The sequence below is a fragment of the Oncorhynchus nerka genome, linkage group LG20 (assembly GCF_034236695.1).
Source record: "Oncorhynchus nerka isolate Pitt River linkage group LG20, Oner_Uvic_2.0, whole genome shotgun sequence".
NCBI lineage: Eukaryota > Metazoa > Chordata > Actinopteri > Salmoniformes > Salmonidae > Oncorhynchus > Oncorhynchus nerka.
In genome coordinates, this window is record NC_088415.1 from 78,842,299 (window position 1) to 78,869,447 (window position 27,149).

The following is a 27,149-nucleotide window of genomic DNA, read 5'->3' on the forward strand; positions in this document are numbered from 1 at the left end:
TGCGGGGTGAGAGGTGTGTGTGTGTGCGGGGTGAGAGGTGTGTGTGTGTGCGGGGTGAGAGGTGTGTGTGTGCGGGGTGAGAGGTGTGTGTGTGTGCGGGGTGAGAGGTGTGTGTGTGTGCGGGGTGAGAGGTGTGTGTGTGTGCGGGGTGAGAGAGGTGTGTGTGTGTGTGCGGGGTGAGAGAGGTGTGTGTGTGTGTGTGCGGGGTGAGAGAGGTGTGTGTGTGTGTGCGGGGTGAGAGAGGTGTGTGTGTGTGTGTGGGGTGAGAGAGGTGTGTGTGTATGCGGGGTGAGAGGTGTGTGTGTATGCGGGGTGAGAGGTGTGTGTGTATGCGGGGTGAGAGGTGTGTGTGTGTATGCGGGGTGAGAGGTGTGTGTGTGTGTATGCTGGGTGAGAGGTGTGTGTGTATGCGGGCTAAGAGGTGTGTGTGTATGCGGGGTGAGAGGTGTGTGTGTGTATGCGGGGTGAGAGGTGTGTGTGTGTATGCGGGGTGAGAGGTGTGTGTGTATGCGGGGTGAGAGGTGTGTGTGTATGCGGGGTGAGAGGTGTGTGTGTGTGTGTGTGTGTGTGTGTGTGTATGCGGGGTGAGAGGTGTGTGTGTGTATGCGGGGTGAGAGGTGTGTGTGTGTGTGTGTGTATGCGGGGTGAGAGGTGTGTGTGTGTGTGTGTATGCGGGGTGAGAGTGTGTGTGTGTGTGTGTGTGTGTGTGTGTGTGTAGGTGTGTGTGTGTATGCGTGGTGAGAGGTGTGTGTGTATGCGTGGTGAGAGGTGTGTGTGTATGCGTGGTGAGAGGTGTGTGTGTATGCCTGGTGAGAGATGTGTGTAGGTGTGTGTGTGTATGCCTGGTGAGAGATGTGTGTAGGTGTGTGTGTGTATGCGGGGTGTGTGTGTATGCGGGGTGAGAGGTGTGTGTGTGTATGCGGGGTGAGAGATGTGTATGCGGGGTGAGAGATGTGTGTGTGTGCGTGTTGAGATGTGTGTGTGTGTGTGTGTGTGCGTGGTGAGATGTGTGTGTATGCGGGGTGAGAGGTGTGTGTGTGTGTGTGTGTATGCGGGGTGAGAGCTGTGTGTGTTTGAGGGGTGTGTGTAGGGAGAGGGGGTTTGTGTGAGGACCTGGGGGAGTTTGTGTGTGTGTGGAGAGGTGTGTTTTGGTTTGTGTGTTAGTGAGTGGGGTTGGTTGGTGTGTGTGTGTGGAGAGAGAGATGTGTGAGTGGTGTACTATTTTCTGTGTATGTCTGTATGGGGAGTGAGTGGGGTTTGTGTGTGAGCGATGTGTGGTGGTTGTGTGTGTTTGTGTGTGAGTGGGGTTTGTAAGGGTAGAGTGTGTGAGGGAGAGGTCTTTGTGTGAGTGAGGTGGGATTTGTGGATGGAGTGAGTGGGGGTGCGGACAGGGGTGGTGTGTGAGGACATGGTTATTGATGGGCGGGGGTGTGGATTGAGGGGGTGTAGAGAGGGGGGTGAGAGTGGTGTTTTTGTGTGTGAGTGAGTGGTGTTTTTGTGTGTGTGAGTGGTATATGTGTGAGTGGGGTATTTTGAGTGAGTGGTGTGAGCTGTGTGTAGTTTGTGAGTGAGTGTGTGTGGTTTGTTTTTGTGAGTGAATGTTTGCGGTTTGTGTGGGGTTTGTGTGTGTGATTGGGGGGTGGAGTGTGAGATGGGGATGTGTGTATGAGGGATGTGTGTGTGAGTGGGGGCGGGGTGTGGAGAGGGGGGTTTGGACATGGGTGGTGTGGAGTGAGTGGGTTATGTACGACGGGCTGGTGCCGAGTGAGGGGGCGTAGAGGGTATGTGAGTGGTGTTTTTGTGTGAGTTGATGGTGTTTTTGTGTGTGAATGAGTGGGGAATTTTGTGTTAGTCGGGTTTGTGTATGAGTGGTATATGTGTGTGGTGGTTGTGTGGGGGTGTGGCGTGAGGGGATGTGGAGAGAGAGGGGGGGTTTGTGAGTGGTGTTTTTGTGAGTGACTGGTATTTTGTGAGTGAGTGGGATATTTTGTGTGTGAATGGGGTTTGTGTGTGTCAGTGAGTGGGGTATTTTGAGTGAGTGGTGTGTGTGAGAACTCTGGTTTGTTTGAGTGAGTGTGTGTGTGGTTTGATAGTGGGGTTTGAGAGGGTTGTGCGGAGTGAGGGGGTGTGGACTGAGAGGGGGAGTGGAGTGAAAGAGGTGTGTGTGTGTGGAGGGAGAGGGGGGTTTGGGCAGGGGGAGTGGTGAGAGATTGTGGGGGTGGATAGAGAGGAGGGTTGTGTGTGAGAGGAGTTTGAGTGTGTGGGGTTTGTGAGTGGGATTTGTGTGTGTGTGTGGAGTGAGACAGGGTGTGTGTGTGGACATGTGGAGTGAGAGAGGGGGGTGTGGAGAGAGGGGGTCTGTGTGGAGGGAGAGGGTGAGAGGTGTGTGTGTGTGTATGGGGTGAGATGTGTGTGTATGCGTGGTGTGTGAGTGGGGGGCTATGTACGGGGGTGTGTGGAGTGGGGGGTATGTGAGTGGTGTTTTTGTGTGTGAGTGAGTGGGGTGTTTTTGTGTGTGTGAGTGGTATATGTGTGAGTGATTGATTGAGTGGGGTTTGTGAGTGAGTGTCGTATTTTGTGGGGGGGTTTGTGGAGTGAGAGTGGTGGGTGTGTGTAGATTGATGGGGGGTGTGGTGAGAGAGATGGGGGATCTGTGTGTAAGAGAGAGGGGGCTGTGAACGGGGGGTGTGGAGAGGGAGGGGTGTGTGTGTGATTCGTGTCTTCGTGTGAGTGATTTGTGTGATTGAGTGTGTGGGGTTTGAGTGAGTGAGGTTTGTGGGTGGGCTTGAGTGGGTGTGTGTGGAGAGAGATGGGGTTTGGACATGGGTGGTGTGTGTGTGAGGAGTGAGAGAGGGGGGTGGAGTGAGGGGGGTGGGAGTGAATGATTGGGGTTTGTGTGTGTGCTGTGTGTGATTGAGTGGAGTTTGTGTGTGTGGGGGTTGTGGAGTGATAGGGGGTGTAGGGAGAGGTGAGTGGTGTGTTTGTGTGAGAGATTGAGTGGGGTTTGTGTGTGTGTGGAGTGAGAGAGGGGTGGGTGTGGGTAGAGGGTGTGTATGTGGAGTGAGGGGGTGGGTGTGGGTAGAGGGTGTGTATGTGGAGTGAGGGGGTGGAGGGAGAGAGGGTGTGTGGAGGAGAGAGGGTGTGTGTGGAGTGAGAGAGGGTGTGTGTGGAGTGAGTTGTGGGTGTGTAGGGAGAGGTGTGTGTGTGATGTTTGTATGAATGAGTGGTGTGTTTGTGTGAGAGTGGTGTGTATGTGAGTGTGTGAGTGGGGTTTGAGTTAGTGGGGTTTGTGGGTGTGTGTAATTGGGGGTGTGTTTGTGGAGAGAGGAGTATTGTGGGGAGAGGGGGTGGATTGATGGTGGGGGTGTTGAGTGAGAGAGGGGTGTGTGTGGGAGAGAGAGTAGGGCTGTGTGGAGAGTGAGGTGTGTGTGGAGATGGTTGGTGGGGGGTTATTGATCTTACAGCACCATGTGGAGATGGTTGGTGGGGGGTTATTGATCGTACAGCACCATGTGGAGATGGTTGGGGGTTATTGATCTTACAGCCACATGTGGAGATGGTTGGTAGGGGGGTTATTGATCTTACAGCCACATGTGGAGATGGTTGGTATTGGGGGTTATTGATCTTACAGCCACATGTGGAGATGGTTGGTATTGGGGGTTATTGATCTTACAGCACCATGTGGAGATGGTTGGTATTGGGGGTTATTGATCTTACAGCACCATGTGGAGATGGTTGGTAGGGGGGTTATTGATCTTACAGCACCATGTGGAGATGGTTGGTATTGGGGGTTATTGATCTTACAGCACCATGTGGAGATGGTTGGTATTGGGGGTTATTGATCTTACAGCACCATGTGGAGATGGTTGGTATTGGGGGTTATTGATCTTACAGCACCATGTTGGTAGATTGGCACCATGTGGAGATGGTTGGTATTGGGGGTTATTGATTTTACAGCACCATGTTGGTTGGTATTGGGGGTTATTGATCTTACAGCACCATGTGGAGATGGTTGGTATTGGGGGTTATTGATTTTACAGCCACATGTGGAGATGGTTGGTGTTGGTATTGGGGGTTATTGATCTTACAGCACATGTGGAGATGGTTGGTAGGGGGGTTATTGATCTTACAGCCACATGTGGAGATGGTTGGTATTTGGGGTTATTGATTGTACAGCACCATGTGGAGATGGTTGGTAGGGGGGTTATTGATCTTACAGGCACATGTGGAGATGGTTGGTATTGGGGGTTATTGATCTTACGGCCACATGTGGAGATGGTTGGTAGGGGGTTATTGATCTTACAGCACCATGTGGAGATGGTTGGTATTGGGGGTTATTGATCTTACGGCACCATGTGGAGATGGTTGGTATTGGGGGTTATTGATCTTACAGCCACATGTGGAGATGGTTGGTAGGGGGTTATTGATTGTACAGGACCATGTGGAGGTGGTTGGTAGGGGGGCTTTATTGATCGTACAGCACCATGTGGAGATGGTTGGTATTGGGGGTTATTGATCTTACAGCACCATGTGGAGATGGTTGGTATTGGGGGTTATTGATCTTACAGCACCATGTGGAGATGGTTGGTATTGGGGGTTATTGATCTTACAGCACCACGTGGAGATGGTTGGTATTGGGGGTTATTGATCTTACAGCACCATGTGGAGATGGTTGGTATTGGGGGTTATTGATCTTACAGCACCATGTGGAGATGGTTGGTATTGGGGGTTATTGATCTTACAGCACCATGTGGAGATGGTTGGTAGGGGGGTTATTGATCTTACAGCCACATGTGGAGATGGTTGGTATTGGGGGTTATTGATCTTACAGCCACATGTGGAGATGGTTGGTAGGGGGGTTATTGATCTTACAGCCACATGTGGAGATGGTTGGTAGGGGGTTATTGATCTTACAGCCACATGTGGAGATGGTTGGTATTGGGGGTTATTGATCTTACGGCACCATGTGGAGATGGTTGGTAGGGGGGTTATTGATCTTACAGCCACATGTGGAGATGGTTGGTAGGGGGTTATTGATCTTACGGCACCATGTGGAGATGGTTGGTATTGGGGGTTATTGATCTTCACAGCACCATGTGGAGATGGTTGGTAGGGAGGGGGTTATTGATTGTACAGGACCATGTGGAGGTGGTTGGTAGGGGGGTTTATTGATCGTACAGCACCATGTGGAGGTGGTTGGTAGTGGGGGTTATTGATTGTACAGCACCATGTGGAGAATGTTGTTAGGGGGGTTATTGATTGTCCAGGACCATGTGGAGACGGTTGGTAGGGGGTTGATCTTACAGCACCATGTGGAGATGGTTGGTAGGGGGTTATTGATCTTACAGCACCATGTGGAGATGGTTGGTAGGGGGGTTTATTGATCTTACAGCACCATGTGGAGATGGTTGGTGGGGGGGTATTCATCGTACATCACCATGTGGAGATGGTTGGTAGGGGGGTATTGATCTTACGGCACCATGTGGAGATGGTTGGTAGGGGGTTATTGATCTTCAAGCACCATGTGGAGATGGTTGGTAGGGGGGTTATTGATCTTACAGCACCATGTGGAGATGGTTGGTATTGGGGGTTATTGATCTTACAGCCACATGTGGAGATGGTTGATAGGGGGGGTTATTGATCTTACAGCACCATGTGGAGATGGTTGGTATTGGGGGTTATTGATCTTACAGCACCATGTGGAGATGGTTGGTATTGGGGGTTATTGATCTTACAGCACCATGTGGAGATGGTTGGTATTGGGGGTTATTGATCTTACAGCACCATGTGGAGATGGTTGGTATTGGGGGTTATTGATCTTACAGCACCATGTGGAGATGGTTGGTGGGGGGTATTCATCGTACATCACCATGTGGAGATGGTTGGTGGGGGGTTATTGATCGTACAGCACCATGTGGAGATGGTTGGTGGGGGGGGTTATTGATCGTACAGCACCATGTGGAGATGGTTGGTGGGGGGTTATTGATCGTACAGCACCATGTGGAGATGGTTGGTGGGGGGTTATTGATGGCACCATTGGAGATGGGGGGGGGTTATTGATCGTACAGCACCATGTGGAGATGGTTGGTGGGGGGTTATTGATCGTACAGCACCATGTGGAGATGGTTGGTGGGGGGGGGTTATTGATCGTACAGCACTGATAGAGAAATTCTAAATTACTCTATGCTTTAATTGCCAAAACCAATTTCACACTCGTTTCTATTCATTAATGAGGTGTAAGTTCATTAATTATGCATGAAGTAGATCGAGACCAGTCTTAAAAGCCAGGTAAAGAGCGTTTAATTCCAGAGAGTACTAAATGCTTACACACATTACCACAGGTTATAAACTGAAAATGACGTCAGCGTTTTCCAAACGTTCCGTTTCACAAACAGAGGGCCCCTCTAATTCTCAAGCCTCCGGCGTTATCAGCACGAAGTCAAGGCCAGTCAGCATAAATCAACATTCCCGACCATTTTGGAGATGGCCCGTTCCCACCACCTGGAGATTTGTACAACTGAATGAACTTAAAGAACAGACCTTCATTGTTACTAAACTTCCTGACTACATTATATACAATTGTGAAAGGGAGCAAGAGGGACAGTACATTATAGCATTTGGACTAGTCAGTTTCTGATTGGAATGTATACATAATTAGTCATTTCAAACATATTTTCCTCTATCAAGCACCATGTGGAGATGGTTGGTGGGGGGGGTTATTGATCGTACAGCACCATGTGGAGATGGTTGGTGGGGGGGGTTATTGTCAGTGTTTTGTTATTGTCTCCTAAAATATACCGAACTCTGCCAGAAGATGTTTGTTAGATGACTACTTTGTTAGAAAATGGTGGCCTTGATTTTATATATTTTTTGAGAAACATTAAAACTCATCCATCTTCTGACTCTAATCAACAACTGACACAAATATAACTTTTTCCAAAGATGGAATCGGGAGAGAAAATGGAAGTGGAAGAATTCTATGTCAAATTCAAGAGCTTGTGAGTACCAACACGACTGGCCTTGGTTCACCGTGTCATTTTATTTCCTCCAGCTTCGGGGGAAATGGTGGATTAATGTGAAATCAAATAAACACTCTGTAAACCACAGGTTTAATGTTTGGACCGAAGAGGAAATTGTATAATGCTGTAAATCTCTAGATTAGCACATTTGGTTTTGTGATGGTGTGTCTGTGTTTTGCATTGTCTTTTTGTGAGGTGTGTTTATGGTGTATGAGATATGATGTGTATATTATAGCATCTGTCACGGGTGAGTGTATTTGAGTGAGAGTTAATAGTGTATATGTATGTAATGGTGTGTGTTCCCCCGCTCTCTCTGTGTAGCTCCTACCTGCACTGTCGCTGGGCAGATCTGGAGGAGCTGGAGAAGGACAAAAGGATCCACCAGAAGGTCAAGCGGTTCAGGGCCAAACAGGCCCTCCCCACCTTCGTGACAGAGGTCAGTCCCACAGTTCTGTCTTCCCTCACCAGGCCATTCACTCTCTGCTATGGTGACACGAACCTCAAGGTCTCCATCCTTCTCTCATCCCATTCTCCCTCCCTCCAGATGGATGACGAGCCTTTCAACCCAGACTATGTTGAGGTGGACCGGGTACTGGACGTGTCAGAGAGCACAGATGAGAACGGAGAGGTGTGTTCCTTTTCTTGCTCTCTCCCTCCTTCCTGTTCTATATGGCCTCTAAACGACCTCAAACGTTGGAATACGTTTGGTTATGTCGTTGATTGAAGTTGATGCTTTGGCGAAACGTTCCTTTTTAAGTTCCGAACAAACGTTGCCCTTTCCTTTCCTGTCGCAGGAAGACACGCACACACTATTCCCCACCCAACACACACACACACACTATCCACCCAACACACACGCACACTAACCCCCCAACACACACACACTAACCCCCCCAACACAGACTTACCCCTCCCCACATACTAACGCCCTCTCTGCCCCAACACACACACACTAACCAACACACACACACTAACCAACACACTTATCCCCCCCAACACACACAGGCACACTAACCCCCCCCAACACGCACACTAACCCCCCCAACACTAACCCCCCAATACACACGCACACTAACTTCCCCCCCCAAATTACACGCACACTAACCAACACACACACTAACCAACACACTTATTCCCCCCACCCCAACACACACACACTAACCCCCCAACACACACACACACGCACACTAACCCCCCAAATTACACACGCACACTAACATCCCCCCCAAATTACACGCACACTAACACCCCCAACACACGCACACTAACCGCACACATGCACACTAACCCCCCAACACACATCCACACTAACCCCCACACGCACGCCTTCCCCCAACACACGCACGCCTTCACGCTATCCCCCAACAGACTTACCCCTCCCCACATACTAAGCCCTCTCTGCCCCAACACACACGCACACTAACCAACACACGCACAATAACCAACACACACACTAACCAACACACTTATTCCCCCCCCGGCACGCACACTAACCCCTCCGGACGCGCGCACACACACACTAACCCCAAAACACACTTACCCCCCCCACATACTAACGCCCTCTCTGCCCCAACACACACACACTAACCCCAACCTCTCTACCCCCCCAGCCTGTAAAGCTGTACCTGGTGAAGTGGTGTTCCCTGCCCTATGAGGATATAACTTGGGAGCTAAAGGCCGACATCGACCAGGCCAAGATCGATGAGTACGAGGCCGTGGCGGCCCGTCAGCCCGAGACCAAACGCGTGGTGTGTAAAATAAAAACATCACACACACTATACAATCTCCTGCTGCCCTTTTCTGTCCCCAGCCCTTTAACGGTCGCACAGAAACCACTAACGGTAGACTTTTATTTGAAACAGGAGCGACCTCCCACCGAAAACTGGCATAAATCCGAGAGTTCCAGGGATTATAAAAACGACAACGCACTCAGGGAATACCAGCTGGAGGGAGTGAACTGGCTGCTCTTCAACTGGTACAATACGTAAGGAGAAGTACTAAAACCTACTGTTCGTGTGTGCATGTGTTAAGATATATGAGAGACTCAATTACAGTGGCGAGAACAAGTATTTGATACACTGCCGATTTTGCAGGTTTTCCTACTTACAAAGCATGTAGAGGTCTGTAATTGTTGTCATAGGTACACGTCAACTGTGAGAGACGGAATCTAAAAACAAAATCCAGAAAATCATTATGATTTTTAAGTAATTAATTTGTATTTTATTGCATGACATAAGTATTTGATACATCAGAAAAGCAGAACTTAATATTTGGTACAGAAACCTTTGTTTGCAATTACAGAGACCATACGTTTCCTGTAGTTCTTGACCAGGTTTGCACACACTGCAGCAGGGATTTTGGCCCACTCCTCCATACAGACCTTCTCCAGATCCTTCAGGTTTCGGGGCTGTCGCTTGGCAATACGGACTTTCAGCTCCCTCCAAAGATTTTCTATTGGGTTCAGGTCTGGAGGCTGGCTAGGCCACTCCAGGACCTTGAGATGCTTCTTACGGAGCCACTCCTTAGTTGCCTTGGCTGTGTGTTTCGGGTCGTTGTCATGCTGGAAGACCCAGCCACGACCCATCTTCAATACTCTTACTGAGGAAAGGAGGTTGTTGGCCAAGATCTCGCGATACACGGCCCCATCCATCCTCCACTCAATACGGTGCAGTCGTCCTGTCCCCTTTGCAGAAAAGCATCCCCAAAGAATTATGTTTCCACCTCCATGCTTCACGGTTGGGATGGTGTTCTTGGGGTTGTACTCATCCTTCTTCTTCCTCCAAACATGGCGAGTGGAGTTCAGACCAAAAAGCTCTATTTTTGTCTCATCAGACCACATGACCTTCTCCCATTCCTCCTCTGGATCATCCAGATGGTCATTGGCAAACTTCAGACGGGCCTGGACATGCGCTGGCTTGAGCAGGGGGACCTTGCGTGTGCTGCAGGATTTTAATCCATGACAGCATAGTGTGTTACTAATGGTTTTCTTTGAGACTGTGGTCCCAGCTCTCTTCAGGTCATTGCCGTGTAGTTCTGGGCTGATCATGATCATTGATGCCCCACGAGGTGAGATCTTGCATGGAGCCCCAGACCGAGGGTGATTGACCGTCATCTTGAACTTCTTCCATTTTCTAATAATTGCGCCAACAGTAGTTGCCTTCTCACCAAGCTGCTTGCCTATTGTCCTGTAGCCCATCCCAGCCTTGTGCTGGTCTACAATTTTATCCCTGATGTCCTTACACAGCTCTCTGGTCTTGGCCATTGTGGAGAGGTTGGAGTCTGTTTGATTGAGTGTGTGGACAGGTGTCTTTTATACAGGTAACAAGTTCAAACAGGTGCAGTTAATACAGGTAATGAGTGGAGAACAGGAGGGCTTCTTAAAGAAAAACAAACCGGTCTGTGAGAGCCGGAATTCTTACTGGTTGGTAGGTGATCAAATACTTATGTCATGCAATAAAATGCAAATGAATTACTTAAAAATCATACAATGTGATTTTCTGGATTCTTGTTTTAGATTCTGTCTCTCACAGTTGAAGTGTACCTATGATCAAAATTACAGACCTCTACATGCTTTGTAAGTAAGAAACACTGCCGATTTTGCAGGTTATCAGATATATACTTGTTCTCCCCACTGTATATAACATGTATAGTACCAGTCAAAACTTTGGACACCTACTCATTCAAGGGTTTTTCTTTATTTTTAAAATGTTCTACATTGTAGAATAATAGTGAAGACATAAACTTTGAAATAGCACATATGGAATCATGTAGTAACCAAAAAAGTTTTAAACAAATCTAAATATATTTGAAATTCTTCAAAAAGCCACCCTTTGCCTTGATGACAGCTTTGCACACTCTTGTCATTCTCAACCAGCTTCATGAGGAATGCTTGTCCAACAGTCTTAAAGGAGTTCCCACATATGCTGAGCACTTGTTGGCTGCTTTTCCTTCAATCTGCGGTCCAACTCATCCCAAACCATCTCAATTGGTTTGAGGTTGGGTGATTGTGGAGCCCAGGTCATCTGATTAAGCACTCCATCACTCTCCTTCTTGGTCAAATAGGGGTGGCAGGTAGCCTAATGGTTAGAGCGTTGGGCCAGTAACCCCAAGGTTGCTTGATAAAATCCTCGAGCTGACAAGGTAAAAATCTGTCATTCTGCCCCTGAACAAGGCTGTTAACCCACTGTTCCTAGGCTGTCATTGTAAATAAGAATTTGTTCTTAACTGCCTTGCCTAGTTAAATAAAATTTAAAAAATAGCCCTCACACAGCCTGTATGTTGGGTCATTGTCCTATTGAAAACAAATGATAGTCCCACTAAGCGCAAACCAGATGGGATGGCGTATTGCTGCAGAATGCTGTGGTAGAAATGCTGGTTAATTGTGCCTTGAATTCTTAATAAATCACTGACAGTGTCACCAGCAAAGCACCATCACACCTCCTCCATGCTTCACAGTGGAAACAACACATGCGGAGATCATCCATTTACCTACTCTGCGTCTCACAAAGACACCGTGGTTGGAACCAAATATCTGAAATTTGGACAGAGGACAGATTTCCACTGGTCTAATGTCCATTGCCAGTGTTTCTTGGCCCAAGCAAGTCTCTTATTATTATTGGTGTCCTTTAGTAGTGGTTTCTTTGCAGCAGTTTGACCATGAAGGCCTAATTCACACAGTCTCCTCTGAACAGTTGATGTTGAGATGTGTCTGTTACTTGAGCTCTGGCGCATTTATTTGGGTTGCAATCTGAGGTGCAGTTAACACTAATGAACTTATGCTCTGCAGCAGAGGTAACTCTGGATCTTCCTGTCCTGTGGCGGTCCTCATGAGAGCCAGTTTCATAATAGTGCTTGATGGTTTTTGCGACTGTACTTGAAGAATCTTGAAATCTTTCGGATTGACTGAGCTTCAAATCTTAAAGTAATGATGGCCTGTCATTTCTCTGCTTATTTGAGCTGTTCTCGCCATATGGACTTTAACCAAATAGGGCTATCTTCTGTATACACAACACAACTGATTGGCTCAAACGCATTAAGAAGGAAAGACATTTAAAAAATGTAGCAAATAGTAAAAAAATAAAGAAATACAATGGAATGAATAGGTGTCCAATTTTTTGACTGGTACTGTATATATTATGGAACTATTACATAGTATAATATACAAGATATCTACTGGTACTGTATATATTATGGAACTATTACATAGTATAATATACAAGATATCTACTGGTACTGTATATATTATGGAACTATTACATAGTATAATATACAAGATATCTACTGGTACTGTATATATTATGGAACTATGACATAGTATAATATACAAGATATCTACTGGTACTGTATATATTATGGAACTATTACATAGTATAATATACAAGATATCTACTGGTACTGTATATATTATGGAACTATTACATAGTATAATATACAAGATATCTACTGGTACTGTATATATTATGGAACTATTACATAGTATAATATACAAGATATTTACTGGTACTGTATATATTATGGAACTATTACATAGTAGATATCTTGTATATTATACTATGTAATAGTTCCATAATATATACAGTACCAGTAGATATCTTGTATATTATACTATGTAATAGTGCCATAATATATACAGTACCAGTAGATATCTTGTATATTATACTGGTACTGTATATATTATGGCACTATTACATAGTATAATATACAAGATATCTACTGGTACTGTATATATTATGGCACTATTGCATAGTATAATATACAAGATATCTACTGACTAAAGTCTGCCTTCATAACCCACAACTACTCAATAACAAGTAGGACCATATATGCTATGTGTTTATCCAACACACTCGCATAGATAATACTGAACCATGTCACCCAGCATGTGTAAATACAATCAACACATCCATGCCCCATATTGTGTCCTCCAACCCATGTGTTGCAGGGACATGTGTGTACCCAATCTGTGCTTTTCTCACACCAATCATTAATGTGTGATCTACCACTGCTGCACACAACACACACACAGTCAGTCAGTATGATGCAATAGCCATACAGCCAACTTCTTAGTTTGAGTGTCATTGATCTGCCTTTACAGGGTTATCTAACTGTTCATTAGATTACTCACTCACGAATAGAGTGCACAGAGACTTAAGGACACACTATTGCCAATATAGTGCTCTATCTAGGTCTCTGGTCATAGGTAGGGCACTACACTGTGAATAGGGTGTAATTTGAGACACGGACTATCCCTGTTACATCTCATTCATTTGCACTGTTTTCTCTCCTTTCTGCCCTCCTAGGAGACCCATTCACATTACTCACTACTGCTAATACAGTGACTGGTGACTCATTGTTCCCCTTTCATCATGTTCTCTCTTTGTTCCCCTCCAGACGGAACTGCATCCTAGCAGATGAAATGGGCCTGGGCAAGACCATCCAGTCCATCACATTCCTCTATGAGATCTACCTGAAGGGGATCCACGGGCCCTTCCTGGTCATCGCCCCCCTCTCCACCATTCCAAACTGGGAGAGGGAGTTCCGCACCTGGACCGAACTCAACGTGATCGTCTACCATGGCAGCCAGGCCAGCCGCAAGACCATCCAGGCCTACGAAATGAACTACCGCGACGTGCAGGTACGTTGTGACCGTACTGTAACCATGACTATAACAGTACCATCCACTACAGGCATGACCTGACGTAACAAGACCATTTAAGGCCAGATGCACAGGTAACATGACCTTAATGCAACGGTTCTATAGCTATGTAACTTCGGCCTACGAGGCGAACCCAACCACACCATAAACTTGCCATTACATAACAAACCATAACCTCACAAGACTCAGGCCTAAGTGATAGACACTCAAGCCTTCCTAGCCACATGGATACAGTATAGTATGGTACAGTCGGTTCTTAACCCTAATCTAGGAATAATCCCGCAAGAAGCACCTTAGACAGTCAGGTATTTAACAACATTAATCAGAGCTCCACACTGACTGTACCGACCAAATAATGAGTGACTGAAATGTGACCATAACCTACTCCACTAACCATTTAAATGTGTAAACTTACTCCACCAACCTCATATTGACAAAATATGTTTTACATTATGTTGAGTCCATTTTGATTCAGTAAATTGACCAAAGGCCAGATTTCCCTGACCAGGGTCCAGAGTTTTCCCGATATAAGTTAAGTAGGAAAAACTACTGGCCATACACCATGACGCTCGTCCCTGTGTTCTGACCTCGCTCTGTCTTCTCCTCCCTCCATCTTCAGGGTCGTGTGATAAAGGGAGCGTACAAATTCCATGCGGTCATCACCACATTTGAGATGATTCTGACAGACTGTCCGGAGCTGCGCAGCGTCTCGTGGCGCTGTGTGGTCATCGACGAGGCTCACCGCCTCAAGAACAGGAACTGCAAACTGCTGGAGGGTCTTAAGATGATGGACATGGTGAGTTGACATGGAGAGATGTCTAGTTGTTAACTTCTATTTCTCCTGTGTTTTTTTGGAATACTTGCCACTGAACCTGTTGGAAAAGAAGCAATAGTTATTGATAAAATGCTCATATTTTATGGACATCAATGGGACGTTTCCCCCTTCGTCCTCTCCTATCACAGGAGTAATAAAAACCCATCTATAATGACATACTGGAAGGACCTAAGTATAGTAAAAACCAAGTCCTCCTCCCTCTGTAAAGGAGCACAAGGTGCTGCTGACCGGGACCCCCCTGCAGAACACGGTGGAGGAGCTCTTCAGTCTGCTCAACTTCCTGGAGCCTGAACGCTTCCCCTCTGAGAACACCTTCATGCAGGAGTTTGGAGACCTCAAGACTGAGGAGCAGGTCCAGAAGCTGCAGGCCATCCTGAAGCCCATGATGCTGCGACGTCTCAAGGAGGACGTGGAGAAGAACCTGGCCCCCAAGGAGGAGACCATCATCGAGGTGTTTGTTTCTGTGTTTGACTTTGTGTCCGTTCCTCATGGTCAAATAATGTAATTTCTCTCCACTGAGTTTACCTAACTGATGTCGTTCCCATCTCCTGTTCTCAGGTGGAGCTGACCAACATCCAGAAGAAGTACTACCGGGCCATCCTGGAGAAGAATTTCTCCTTCCTGTCTAAAGGTGGACCGGGAGGAGGAGGTGGTGCATGGGGAGGCGGAGGTGCACAGGTCCCCAACCTGCTCAACACCATGATGGAGCTGAGGAAGTGCTGCAACCACCCCTACCTCATCAATGGTACGGAACACGCACACAAAAGGCGTCCGCATGCTTCCCATCCTGAACAGTTTATGCATATATTATGACAACATTTTGTGACGTTTTGGTCTTCGGCAAAGGTTTTTCCAGCTGTTCGTGCACGCTACATTTGTTCTCGAAGTCTACGTCCCTTCATTGGTTCTAAGATCTCCTCGACAAACAAGTTTAAATGAATGACAGTTGTCTTGAATAATCTTAGATTAATTCAGACTATTTTGAAGTCTTTATACTGGCTACGGCATCTCCAAGATGGACAAACAGTACCATTGCTGCTTTTATCTCACATTTTTCAAGGGAAGGTCTTTTAAGGGAGTATGTGAACACATTCGTTCAGGTCACCTAGCTGAGTTTAGCTAGGTGCCAGCCGAAGCATGCGGAAGGCTTAACACACACTAACATAGTCCTCACTCAGTCTTTTGGCTTAAAGTGTTTATTTTTGACGCTCTGAGTGTTGAATTGTCTTGGGTGGGGCACAGGAAGTGCCCTAACCTCTGTTAGTACTTAGCTTGGCTTGGTTTGTGAACTTGCTGGGTTTAGTCTCACTGCTTTTAATGATTCTGATGCATGGCCGTTTGTTTAATGATGTTCTAGGTGCAGAGGAGAAGATCCTGGACGACTTCCGTGAGAACCACCATGCCGAGATGCCCCAATTCCACCTACAGGCCATGATCCAGGCAGCGGGCAAGCTGGTGCTGATCGATAAGCTGCTGCCCAAGCTGAAGGCCGGGGGACACAGGGTCCTTGTCTTCTCCCAGATGGTGCGCTGCCTGGACATCCTGGAGGACTACCTCATCCAAAAACGGTACGGATCTGACCTTTTACCCCTGAAGATTTGATTCGAAGTAGCCCTTTTATGTTCTCTCCCAGATTTTCTCTTCCATTCCACTTTTACCTAACCCAGGGGACTGAAACTGGGGCCCTGTGTGCCAGATGCGGCCTGCAAGCCAATTCTTTAAAAAATATATATATTTTTTTTAAATGTGTGATTTTGAGAACCCTACCCTAACACGGAACCCAAACTGGCTGCGTGCGTGCGCCATCGTGCGCTTTAATGCATACATTTATTTTGTCCCCCTTCACCAAACGCGATCACGACACGCAGGTTAAAATATCAAAATAAATTCTGAACCAATGACATTAATTTGGGGACAGGTCGAAAAACATTAAACATGTATGGCAATTTAGCCAGTTAGCTTTCACTTGCTAGCTAATTTGTCCTATTTAGCTAGCTTGCTGTTGCTAGCTAATTTGTCCTGGGATATAAACATTGAGTTGTTATTTTACCTGAAATGCACAAGGTCCTCCACTCCGACAATTAATCCACACACATAAAACGGTCAACCGAATCACTTCTAGTCATCTCTCCTCCTTCCAGGCTTTTTCATCTTTGAACTTATATGGTGATCTTATATGGCATCTACACTTTCATAGTATTACCATGACAACTGGCAACACATTTCATCTTTCAATCACCCATGTGGGTATAACCAATGAGGAGATGGCACGTGGGTACCTGCTTCTATAAACCAATGAGGAGATGGGGGAGGCAGGGCTTGCAGCGCGATCTGCGTCAGAAATAGAACTGACTTCTATTTTAGCCCTTGTCAACGCAGATGCTCGTTGGCGCGTGCGAGTAGTGTGGGTATAGCCTATAATGTCGCTCCATAGATTATTTATTCTGATGATGGCCGTGTGAGGGGTAATGCATTTGAGCTTCACCATATTTCATACTATATATAAATGTAATGTATTTTACTAGTCATCTGCGTGAACACATCAATGACAGTCATAAATGTGGTTTGTTTTTTATGATTGTGTTTTATCTGTTGCTAAAGCTGACTATGACTGTCTCCTTCCGACCAGGTACCCGTATGAGCGTATCGATGGCCGTGTGAGGGGTAACCTCCGGCAGGCTGCAATTGACCGCTTCTCTCGTCCGGACTCTGACCGCTTTGTATTCCTGTTGTGTACCCGGGCCGGAGGTCTGGGCATCAACCTGACCGCTGCCGACACCTGCATCATCTTTGACTCTGATTGGAACCCCCAGAATGATTTACAGGTGAGTGGGCTGGGCTTGCAAATAGAGCATTACCACTTTGTTAAATACTCAAGTTGAAGATTCAATTTATGGAATACCGTGGTCACTACTACACAGGTAAATACCGTGCTACTTCAGTAAACTTTGAAAGAAGACAGTCCTGTTAAGATACAGTAGAGATACATGTTGAAATGCAGTACACAGGTTCATAGAAACTCATAAAACGGGAAACAAACAATGTTATCACACCACTGGTACACCACTACATGACTTTGTTTGTTGTCAGTTGGTCTATGCTTTACTCAATCTAAGCTTTCTAAGTAAAAACATTTTTAAAAATCTTTCTCACTCTTTTCCTCTCCCTCTCTCAGGCGCAAGCCAGATGCCACAGGATTGGCCAGAGCAAGGCAGTGAAGATCTACAGGCTGATCACCAGGAACTCCTATGAGAGGGAGATGTTTGACAAGGCCAGCCTCAAGCTGGGCCTCGACAAGGCTGTGCTGCAGTCCATGAGTGGCCGAGAAAATGCAGCCAACGGGGTAAGACACACAAACACACGCACAGTTAATCTCTTGCGACGAACAATCCCGGAACCGGTATCGTAATCATAGCCTCAAACGAATTAGCATAACGGAGTGGACATAAATATCCCTACTAACTTTTTCTATTCATGAAAATCGCAAATGAAATGATTTTTTTATTTGACCTTTATTTAACTAGGCAAGTCAGTTAACCTGTTGCTTCTACCCTCTACTTTTTTGAACATTCTGTTAAAAATCGCGCAACATTTCAGCGCCCTGCTACTCATGCCAGGAATATAGTATATGCATTTGCTTAGTCTGTGTGGATAGAAAACACTCAGACGTTTATAAAACTGGTTAAATCACTGCTGTGGCTTTACCAGAACGGCATTTACATCGAAAAGCACAGGAAAAACTGATCACTGAAAATGGGAAAATATATCCATGCGCTACTTGAACCCATTGATAAACGTGAACCACAATTAATTGACTGAGGTTGCAGTACCTACAGCTTCCACACGGTGTCTAGAGTCTTGTCATTTCCCTTCGAGTTTTTTCTTGGTCAAACACATGCAGGACACCGTATCTCCTCCGGTCTAGGACCGGATATTTTCGTTGAGTTTCTAGCCGGACATTTTTCCAGACGGACAGCTAATGATCTTTACATCGCCTCCTGATGAATTTTATCGCTTATTAACGTTTACTAATACCTAAAGTTGCATTACAAACGTATTTCGAAGTGTTTTGTGAAAGTTTATCGTCGACTTTTTGAATTTTAAAAAATGACGTTACGTTTTGAAACGATGTTTTTTTCGGTTATCACACAGTCTACATATAACGATATCTAGGCTTCCCTCCCGGGGAAGGACTGCCCGTTCCATGATCTCGCCATCACGGTTGACAACTCCATTGTGTCCTCCTCCCAGAGCGCTAAGAACCTTGGCGTGATCCTGGACAACACCCTGTCGTTCTCAAATAACATCAAGGCGGTGGCCCGTTCCTGTAGGTTCATGCTCTACAACATCCGCAGAGTACGACCCTGCCTCACACAGGAAGCGGCGCAGGTCCTAATCCAGGCACTTGTCATCTCCCGTCTGGATTACTGCAACTCGCTGTTGGCTGGGCTCCCTGCCTGTGCCATTAAACCCCTACAACTCATCCAGAACGCCGCAGCCCGTCTGGTGTTCAACCTTCCCAAGTTCTCTCACGTCACCCCGCTCCTCCGCTCTCTCCACTGGCTTCCAGTTGAAGCTCGCATCCGCTACAAGACCATGGTGCTTGCCTACGGAGCTGTGAGGGGAACGGCACCTCAGTACCTCCAGGCTCTGATCAGGCCCTACACCCAAACAAGGGCACTGCGTTCATCCACCTCTGGCCTGCTCGCCTCCCTACCACTGAGGAAGTACAGTTCCCGCTCAGCCCAGTCAAAACTGTTCGCTGCTCTGGCCCCCCAATGGTGGAACAAACTCCCTCACGACGCCAGGACAGCGGAGTCAATCACCACCTTCCGGAGACACCTGAAACCCCACCTCTTTAAGGAATACCTAGGATAGGATAAAGTAATCCTTCTCCCCCTCCCCCCCCTTAAAAGACCTAGATGCACTATTGTAAAGTGGCTGTTCCACTGGATGTCATAAGGTGAAAGCACCAATTTGTAAGTCGCTCTGGATAAGAGCGTCTGCTAAATGACTTAAATGTAAATGTAAATGTCTTTATATGGACCGATTTAATCGAAATAAAGACCCAAATAGTGTTTATGGGACATCTAGGAGAGCCAACAAAGAAGATGGTGAAAGGTAATGAATGTTTTCTATTTTATTGTGCGGTTTGTGTAACGCCGAAATGCTAATTATTTTGTTTACGTCCCCTGTGGGTCTTTGGGGTGTTACATGCTATCAGATAATAGCTTCTCATGCTTTCGCCGAAAAGCATTTTAAAAATCTGACTTGTTGCCTGGATTCACAACGAGTGTAGCTTTAATTCGATACCCTGCATGTGTATTTTAATGAACGTTTGAGTTTTAACTAATACTATTAGCATTTAGCGTAGCACATTTGCATTTCCAGAGCTCTAGTTGGGACGCAAGCGTCCCGAGTAGAGGGAAGAGGTTAAGAACAAATTCTTATTTTCAATGACGGCCTAGGAACAGTGGGTTTAACTGCCTGTTCAGGGGCAGAACGACAGATTTGTACCGTGTCAACTCGGGGGTTTGAACTTGCGGTTACTAGTCCAACGCTCTAACCACTAGGCTACCCTGCCGCCCCAAACACAAGCTTAGCCTTTTGTTAACAACACTGTCATCTCAGATTTTCAAAATATGCGTTACAGCCAACGCTAGACAAGCATTTGTGTAAGTTTATCATGGCATAATGCTATGCTAGCTCTGCTGGCAGCAGGCAACATTTTCACGAAAAAAAGAAAAGCAACCAAATTAAATAATTTACCTTTGAAGAACTTCGGATGCTTTCACTCAGAAGACTCCCAGTTAGATAGCAAATGTTCCTTTTTTCCAAAAATATTATTTTTGTAGGTGAAATAGCTCCCGTTTGTACATCATGCTTGGCTGAGAAATCGACCGGAAAATGCTACCATTACAACGCCAAACTTTTTTCAAAATTAACTCCATAATATCGACAGAAACACGGCAAACGTTGTTTAGGATCCATCCTCAAGATGTTTTTAACATATATATTCGATAATATATCTGTCGAGGCCATTGGTTTCTCATAAGAAGCGATTGGAAAAATGGCTACCTCAGTATTTTACGCAAGATTTTCTGCGGGAGACACCATGTGACCACTTGCTAAATATGCTCCCTTACGGCTATTCTTCAATGGAAATGCGTAAAAATACGTCACAATGCTGTAGACACCTTGGGGAATACGTAGAAAACGTACGCTCATTCACAGCCATATAAGGAGTCATTGGCATGAGGCGGTTTTAAAAAATGCAGCACTTCCTGGTTGGATTTTTATCTGGTTTTTGCCTGTAACATCAGTTCTGTGGCACTCACAGACAATATCTTTGCAGTTTTGGAAACGTCAGTGTCTTCTTTCCAAAGCTGTCAATTATATGCATAGTCAAGCATCTTTTCGTGACAAAATATCTTGTTTAAAACGGGAACGTTTTTCATCCAAAAATGTTAATAGTGCCCCCTAATGCATAACTGGTTTCACAGCTCTGACACAGTTAAAAAGTAAGACCAGGCTTGGGGACATGTTAGTATTGTTTTTCAACGTTCTGTGTGCTCCCCTGTTGAAAACATCTCTAAAACAGATTGCTCACCTGCCTTTGTGAAGAGAGGTTCTTCTCAACCATACTTAATTGTCTTAATAAAGGTGAACTATTGTTGATATACTGAGCTCAGTAGTCTAAACCATCAAATGTGCTCCACCACCTCAGGTTCCACAGCTGTCTAAGAAGGAGGTGGAGGACCTCCTCCGTAAAGGAGCCTACGGAGCTCTGATGGACGAGGAGGACGAGGGCTCAAAGTTCTGCGAAGAGGACATTGACCAGATCCTCCTGAGACGAACCCAGACCATCACCATTGAGTCCGAGGGCAAGGGGTCCACCTTCGCCAAGGTAGCTTCAATACTGTCTCCCATGTGTTCTTAGCACCATTTTTGTAGCGTGGTCAGTAACATAGGAATTGAATTACTATAACAGATTTCCCATTCAAGTCAATGGGTCTAGGTGTTCTGATGGCCCATTCTAGTCATTCTATTTCTATGCTCATTACCAGTAGAGAGCCAGGCTCTTTCAGAATCCAACTGTGCAGTGTCAGTGGGAGCTTGTTCCAGTGGCTAACCCAGCAGCACTTTTTTGAGATCAAAAGCGTAATTGGAAAAGAAAGGCGGAGCAAATACATTCAGGAGATTCACCGTTGGGACCATTTCTTCTTTTACCCATACTCCCCAGGCGAGCTTTGTGGCTGCTGGGAACAGGACTGACATTTCCCTGGAGGACCCGGACTTCTGGCAGAAGTGGGCCAAGAAGGCGGAGCTCGACATGGAAGCCATCAATGGACGGGTGAGCTTCGAGAAAATGTATTGTGGGAAATGTAGTGTCACCGGGATGACTTAAGGGGCAAAGACTTGGCTTGGTCAGTATTTGTCTCTCAAGGAATGCAACAACAAAAAAATGCTGAGGGTTGAACTGTAACCGGTAGTGTTATCACGATACCAGAATTTTGACTTTGATACCAATACCAGGTTTAATATCACAATATTAGATACCATCAAGATACTCTATTCCAAAATGATACCAAGGCAAAAACAAGAAGGCTAATTAGCCCTAGTCACATACTTGTTCAATGAACCATAAACAATTAATGAACATGCACCTGTGGAACGGTCATTTAGACACTGACAGCTTACAGACGGTAGGCAATTAAGGTCACAGTTATGAAAACTTAGGACACTAAAGAGGCCTTTCTACTGACTCTGAAAAGCACAAAAAGAATGTGGCCAGGGCAATAAATTGCATTGTGTTACTGTGAGACGCCTGTTGTGTCTTTGCTATGCCGGATTAAGTGATATGACATGCTTTTCTATAAAATAATTTTTCTGTAATTAATATTACTTGATTGAACTAATCATGTAAATGGAATTAACTAGAAAGTCGGGGTACCACGAAAATAACGTTTATAGAGCTGTTATCTCCCGAATAAACTCTTAGACCTGATAATCTTTTACATCAATAGCGGTCAATTCTTAATTGTCACCTTATTCAGTCTCAACCAAGAATTCTACGACTTCAGATATCTTCACAAACAAGTTGAATCAGCAATGCAAAATTTGGTTTAATTATTTATTTACTAAATACCTAAACAATCACAGAGTTACACACACACAGGATGGGTCATATATTGATGACTAATTATGTCATAAAAGAAAACGTCCCTGGCGGACGGAACAGGTATGACGGCTGGTTACACAAAGAAAGAGGGTTGGGTTTTGAATGAAAGCACCGGAAGACTTAGGAACAAAGGAATTTGGTCTCTGATCGGACCTTGTGAAGCTATGCTATCGTAAATACGGAATCTAATGCATTCTAAATAACCGCCCTTTTGGAAAAGGAAATGCAAGAAATATCTACTCTGAGCGGTGCTTCAATAGGTTGGTCGTAGATGGAAGGCCATGTTGCCCAACAGATCTCCCTTGTCCTTTGAAGAATACCAACAAAGAATTGCCAACAAAGGGTATATAACAAAGTATTGAGAAACTTTTGTTATTGACCAAATACTTATTTTCCACCATATTTTGCAAATAAATTCATTAAAAATCGTACAATGTGATTTTCTGGAATTTTGTTTCTCATTTTGTCTGTCATAGTTGAAGTGTACCTATGATGAAAATTACAGGCCTCATCTTTTTAAGTGGGAGAACTTGCACAATTGGTGGCTGACTAAATACTTTTTTGCCCCACTGTATGTCTTGTGGTAGAACGGATACGTTGTCGTACCGTCGTGTGTTTGGTAGAAGAGATACTTTGTCCGTCCTTTCCAAGCCCACGTTTACAGCTGCTGCTGCTCACTCAACGGCTAGGACGTATCACTTTAGTGAATAAAAGTTCAAAGTTCATACCAAGTTGCCATACTTTTTAAGCTCACGCTGAAGTTTGCTTAGTTCTGTAGTTTGACGTATGGACCGTCGTCCTCGGGAACACATGTTAATTTCATTAACAGGGGCTTATGTAGTGGGGAGAGAAGGGCGTGTTTCATAGTTTACAACCAATGTCTGTTCATTTGGGCGGGGCCACAGAGTGAACAGAATTTACCTTTAACAATTCTCTCATTTAGAAGCTAAAATTACATTTAATCTTTTCACAAATAGTTTCATATTTAAATGTTTAAATTGCACAACAATTCCATGTGAATCTGATAACTAGAATGTGTAGACTTTCCAAGATACAGTTTGTCATCCTATCATCAGTAATGTCTCAGATGACAACTGATCTGACATATTCTTTAAGTACCAACGCATATTTTCAACTGGTTGGATTACCGAAATATGGTTCTGTTCACCACCCTTTTGATGTTACCCAACTCTCTGTTAACAAAGGGTCACTCTGTAGACTAGAGAGAGAGGAAAGGGGGGAAAGGTATTTATGTGGGTCATAAACCTCACCAACAGGCCAACGTCACGCCCAACCGTTTAGACAGTGCTACAGGGAGACGGGACAGACACCTGATCGTCCTCGCGGTGGCAGATCACGTGTAACAACATCTGCACAGGATCGGTACACCCAAACAGCACACCTGTGGGACAGGTACAGGATGGCAACAACAACTGCCCGAGTTACACCAGGAACCCACAATCCCTCCATCAGTGCTCAGACTGTCTGCAATAGGCTGAGAGAGGCTGGACTGAGGGCTTGTAGGCTTGTTGTAAAGGCAGGTCCCCAGACATCACCGGCAATAACGTCGCCTATGGGCACAAACCCACTGTCGCTGGACCAGACATTACTGGCAAAAGGTGCTCTCCACTGACGAGTCGCGGTTTTGTCTCACCAGGGATGATGGTCGGATTCGCGTTTATTGTCGAAGGAATGAGCGTTACACCGAGGCCTGTACTCTGGAGTGGGATCGATTTGGAGGTGGATCGTCTGTCATGGTCTGGGGCGTTGTGTCACAGCATCATCGGACTGAGCTTGTTGTAATTGCAGGCAATCTCAACGCAGTGCGTTACAGGGAAGACATCCTCCTCATGTGGTACCCTTTCTGCAGGCTCATCCTGACGTGACCCTCCAGCATGACAAAGCCACCAGCCATACTTCTCATTCTGTGCGTGATTTCCTGCAAGACAGAAATGTCAGTGTTCTGCCATGGCCATCGAAAAGCCTGGATCTCACATCTGAGACCTGTTGGATCAGAGGGTGAGGGCTAGGGCCATTCCCCCCCAGAAATGTCTGGGAAATCAGATCAGCAAATCAGTCAATGAGCAGATGCAGTCCATGAGCAGATGCGCTGCAGTACTTAATGCAGCTGGTGGCCACACCAGATACTGACTGATACTTTAGATTTTGACGCCCCCCCCCCCCTTTTTGTTTTGTTCAGGGACACATTATTCCATTTGTTAGTTTGCTGAAAATAAACGCAGTTGACAGTGAGAGGACGTTTCTTTTTTTGCTGAGTTTACAATCAATTTGACTTTGTTTTGACCAATATAACTACAACTACATAATGGTGGTAATTTATTTTAATGGTAAATCTGGATTGATAAACTGGGTTAATCAAGATGTAGCCAAGGCAAGGGTTTCCATTAGCCGGTAATAGCCGACTTTTGTCTGATAAAATAAATAAATATAAAAGCCAATAAATAATAGTCATCCAATGCAAAAAAAACATCTCTACTTTAAATAGATTTTTGTATTAATCTAATTAGATCTCTGCACGGACATCGACTTTAGTGGATTAACTGCCTTGCTAATGGGCAGAACGGCAGATTATTTCACCTTGTTGGCTCGGGATTTGAAACCAGCAACCTTTCGGTTACTGACCCAACGCTCTTAACCGCTATGGGAATGGTAGAAACCACACCAGCATTTCCCCTCCCTGTAGACGCCACGTTACAATATCGGAGATCAGTGGTATTCTCTCCCTCTTAAGCGTTAATTAATTAGTCTTATTACCCCAGGCTAGCCATGTGTGGAGCCCCAGTCATAACTGGGCTACGGTGAGCTAATTTAAAATGGTGGCCGTGGGAATCTCTTTATATTCCTTAATTACCCTGAGTTCCCCTCTTCAGTGGACCCATAGGCAGTAAGCAGCTTACGCTGCCTCCGGAGGGGAGCAGAGACATCACTTAGTCAGTCTAAAGCAAGTCCTTTTCTCTCCTCTCCTCCACGCCGCTCCCGTACTCGCCCTCCCTCTCCCCAAGGGCCCTGGAGTATAGCACTTAATCCGGCGTTAACAGACACGTCAGCTGTTTTTTTTATAGCTATATTGAGTTTAGCAGGGAAACTATGCTAATGAGGTAAATAATAAAAACATGCTACCCTTTTTTTTTTGCATTTTAACACTTGGGAGATGGAGGAGAGGGGAAAGTGTGATTGCTTTTTTTGACACGTATTGTTTTTCTCCAAGAACACCCTTGTGATTGACACTCCCAGGGTGCGGAAGCAGACACGCCACTACAGCTCAATGAAGGAGGACGAATTGGCAGAGTTCTCCGAGCTGGAAAGTGACGGCGAGAATGAGAAGCCCTTGACCAAACTCAGGCGACCCCAGGACCGAGCTCACGGGTACCCCCGCAGCGAGTGCTTCAGGGTGGAGAAGAACCTGCTGGTTTATGGGTGAGTGGACATCTCTAACATGTTTGTTAGTCTTTCAGAAAGGTTGACTGTTCTCTAAACTCTGGATATAAGCAATTTTCCCGATATATGATAAAGAGTTTTTTTTGTAATTGTCTGTGATCTAATACTTTTATTTATGGGTGCCAACTTACATCTTTCAATCAAGTGCGAAGTGCTACGTAGTCTAAACTCAACTGGCTAGTTTGTCTGTTTGTAAATAGAAGGGCAGGCTGTACGCTGATCCTGCTGCTTTGATTGGAGCTGTATTTCTGTGTCCTCGCTTGTTTAATAATTTCACCCAATCACTTCTCTTTCGGTTAGATCATTTCGATTGCTGCTGCCTCCTGCTAGCCTACTATGATAGCAAGCTATCAATGTGCATAACATCTAACAAGCTATCAATGTGCATAACATCTAACAAGCTATCAATGTGCATAACATCTAGCAAGCTATCAATGTGCATAACATCTAACAAGCTATCAATGTGCATAACATCTAGCAAGCTATCAATGTGCATAACATCTAGCAAGCTATCAATGTGCATAACATCTAGCAAGCTATCAATGTGCATAACATCTAGCAAGCTATCAATGTGCATAACATCTAGCAAGCTATCAATGTGCATAACATCTAGCAAGCTATCAATGTGCTATAACATAACATCTAGCAAGCTATCAATGTGCATAACATCTAGCAAGCTATCAATGTGCATAACATCTAGCAAGCTATCAATGTGCATAACATCTAGCAAGCTATCAATGTGCATAACATCTAGCAAGCTATCAATGTGCATAACATCTAGCAAGCTATCAATGTGCATAACATCTAGCAAGCTATCAATGTGCATAACATCTAGCAAGCTATCAATGTGCATAACATCTAAATAGCGGGGAGAAGGTAGGGGAAAGATGAACCGCTGATGCACCTTCTGACCAAAAAAACAGTTTTTTTCCGATCACTAGTATCATCCAATCCGACTGTCAATTTATGGATACGATTAAGAGTATGTGCAGGTCGGCA

The 27,149-nt window shown here is 45.4% G+C and overlaps 1 protein-coding gene across 3 annotated transcripts in view; it reads left to right on the forward strand.

The window, feature by feature from the left end:
* The window catches only part of LOC115125658 (chromodomain-helicase-DNA-binding protein 7-like), a 152,249-nt gene that overhangs the window by 58,254 nt on the left and 66,846 nt on the right, over positions 1-27,149 (forward strand). For all 3 annotated transcript variants that reach the window (XM_065005809.1, XM_065005811.1, XM_065005810.1), the window contains exons 7-21: positions 6,943-6,998; positions 7,341-7,455; positions 7,564-7,647; positions 8,630-8,767; positions 8,882-9,003; positions 13,410-13,653; positions 14,294-14,470; positions 14,718-14,960; positions 15,068-15,254; positions 15,867-16,077; positions 17,139-17,334; positions 17,685-17,852; positions 21,237-21,416; positions 21,753-21,863; positions 25,921-26,129. In XM_065005809.1, coding sequence (XP_064861881.1) covers positions 6,943-6,998; positions 7,341-7,455; positions 7,564-7,647; positions 8,630-8,767; positions 8,882-9,003; positions 13,410-13,653; positions 14,294-14,470; positions 14,718-14,960; positions 15,068-15,254; positions 15,867-16,077; positions 17,139-17,334; positions 17,685-17,852; positions 21,237-21,416; positions 21,753-21,863; positions 25,921-26,129 — 2,441 coding nt within the window. The remainder of the gene's footprint in view (positions 1-6,942; positions 6,999-7,340; positions 7,456-7,563; positions 7,648-8,629; positions 8,768-8,881; positions 9,004-13,409; positions 13,654-14,293; positions 14,471-14,717; positions 14,961-15,067; positions 15,255-15,866; positions 16,078-17,138; positions 17,335-17,684; positions 17,853-21,236; positions 21,417-21,752; positions 21,864-25,920; positions 26,130-27,149) is intronic.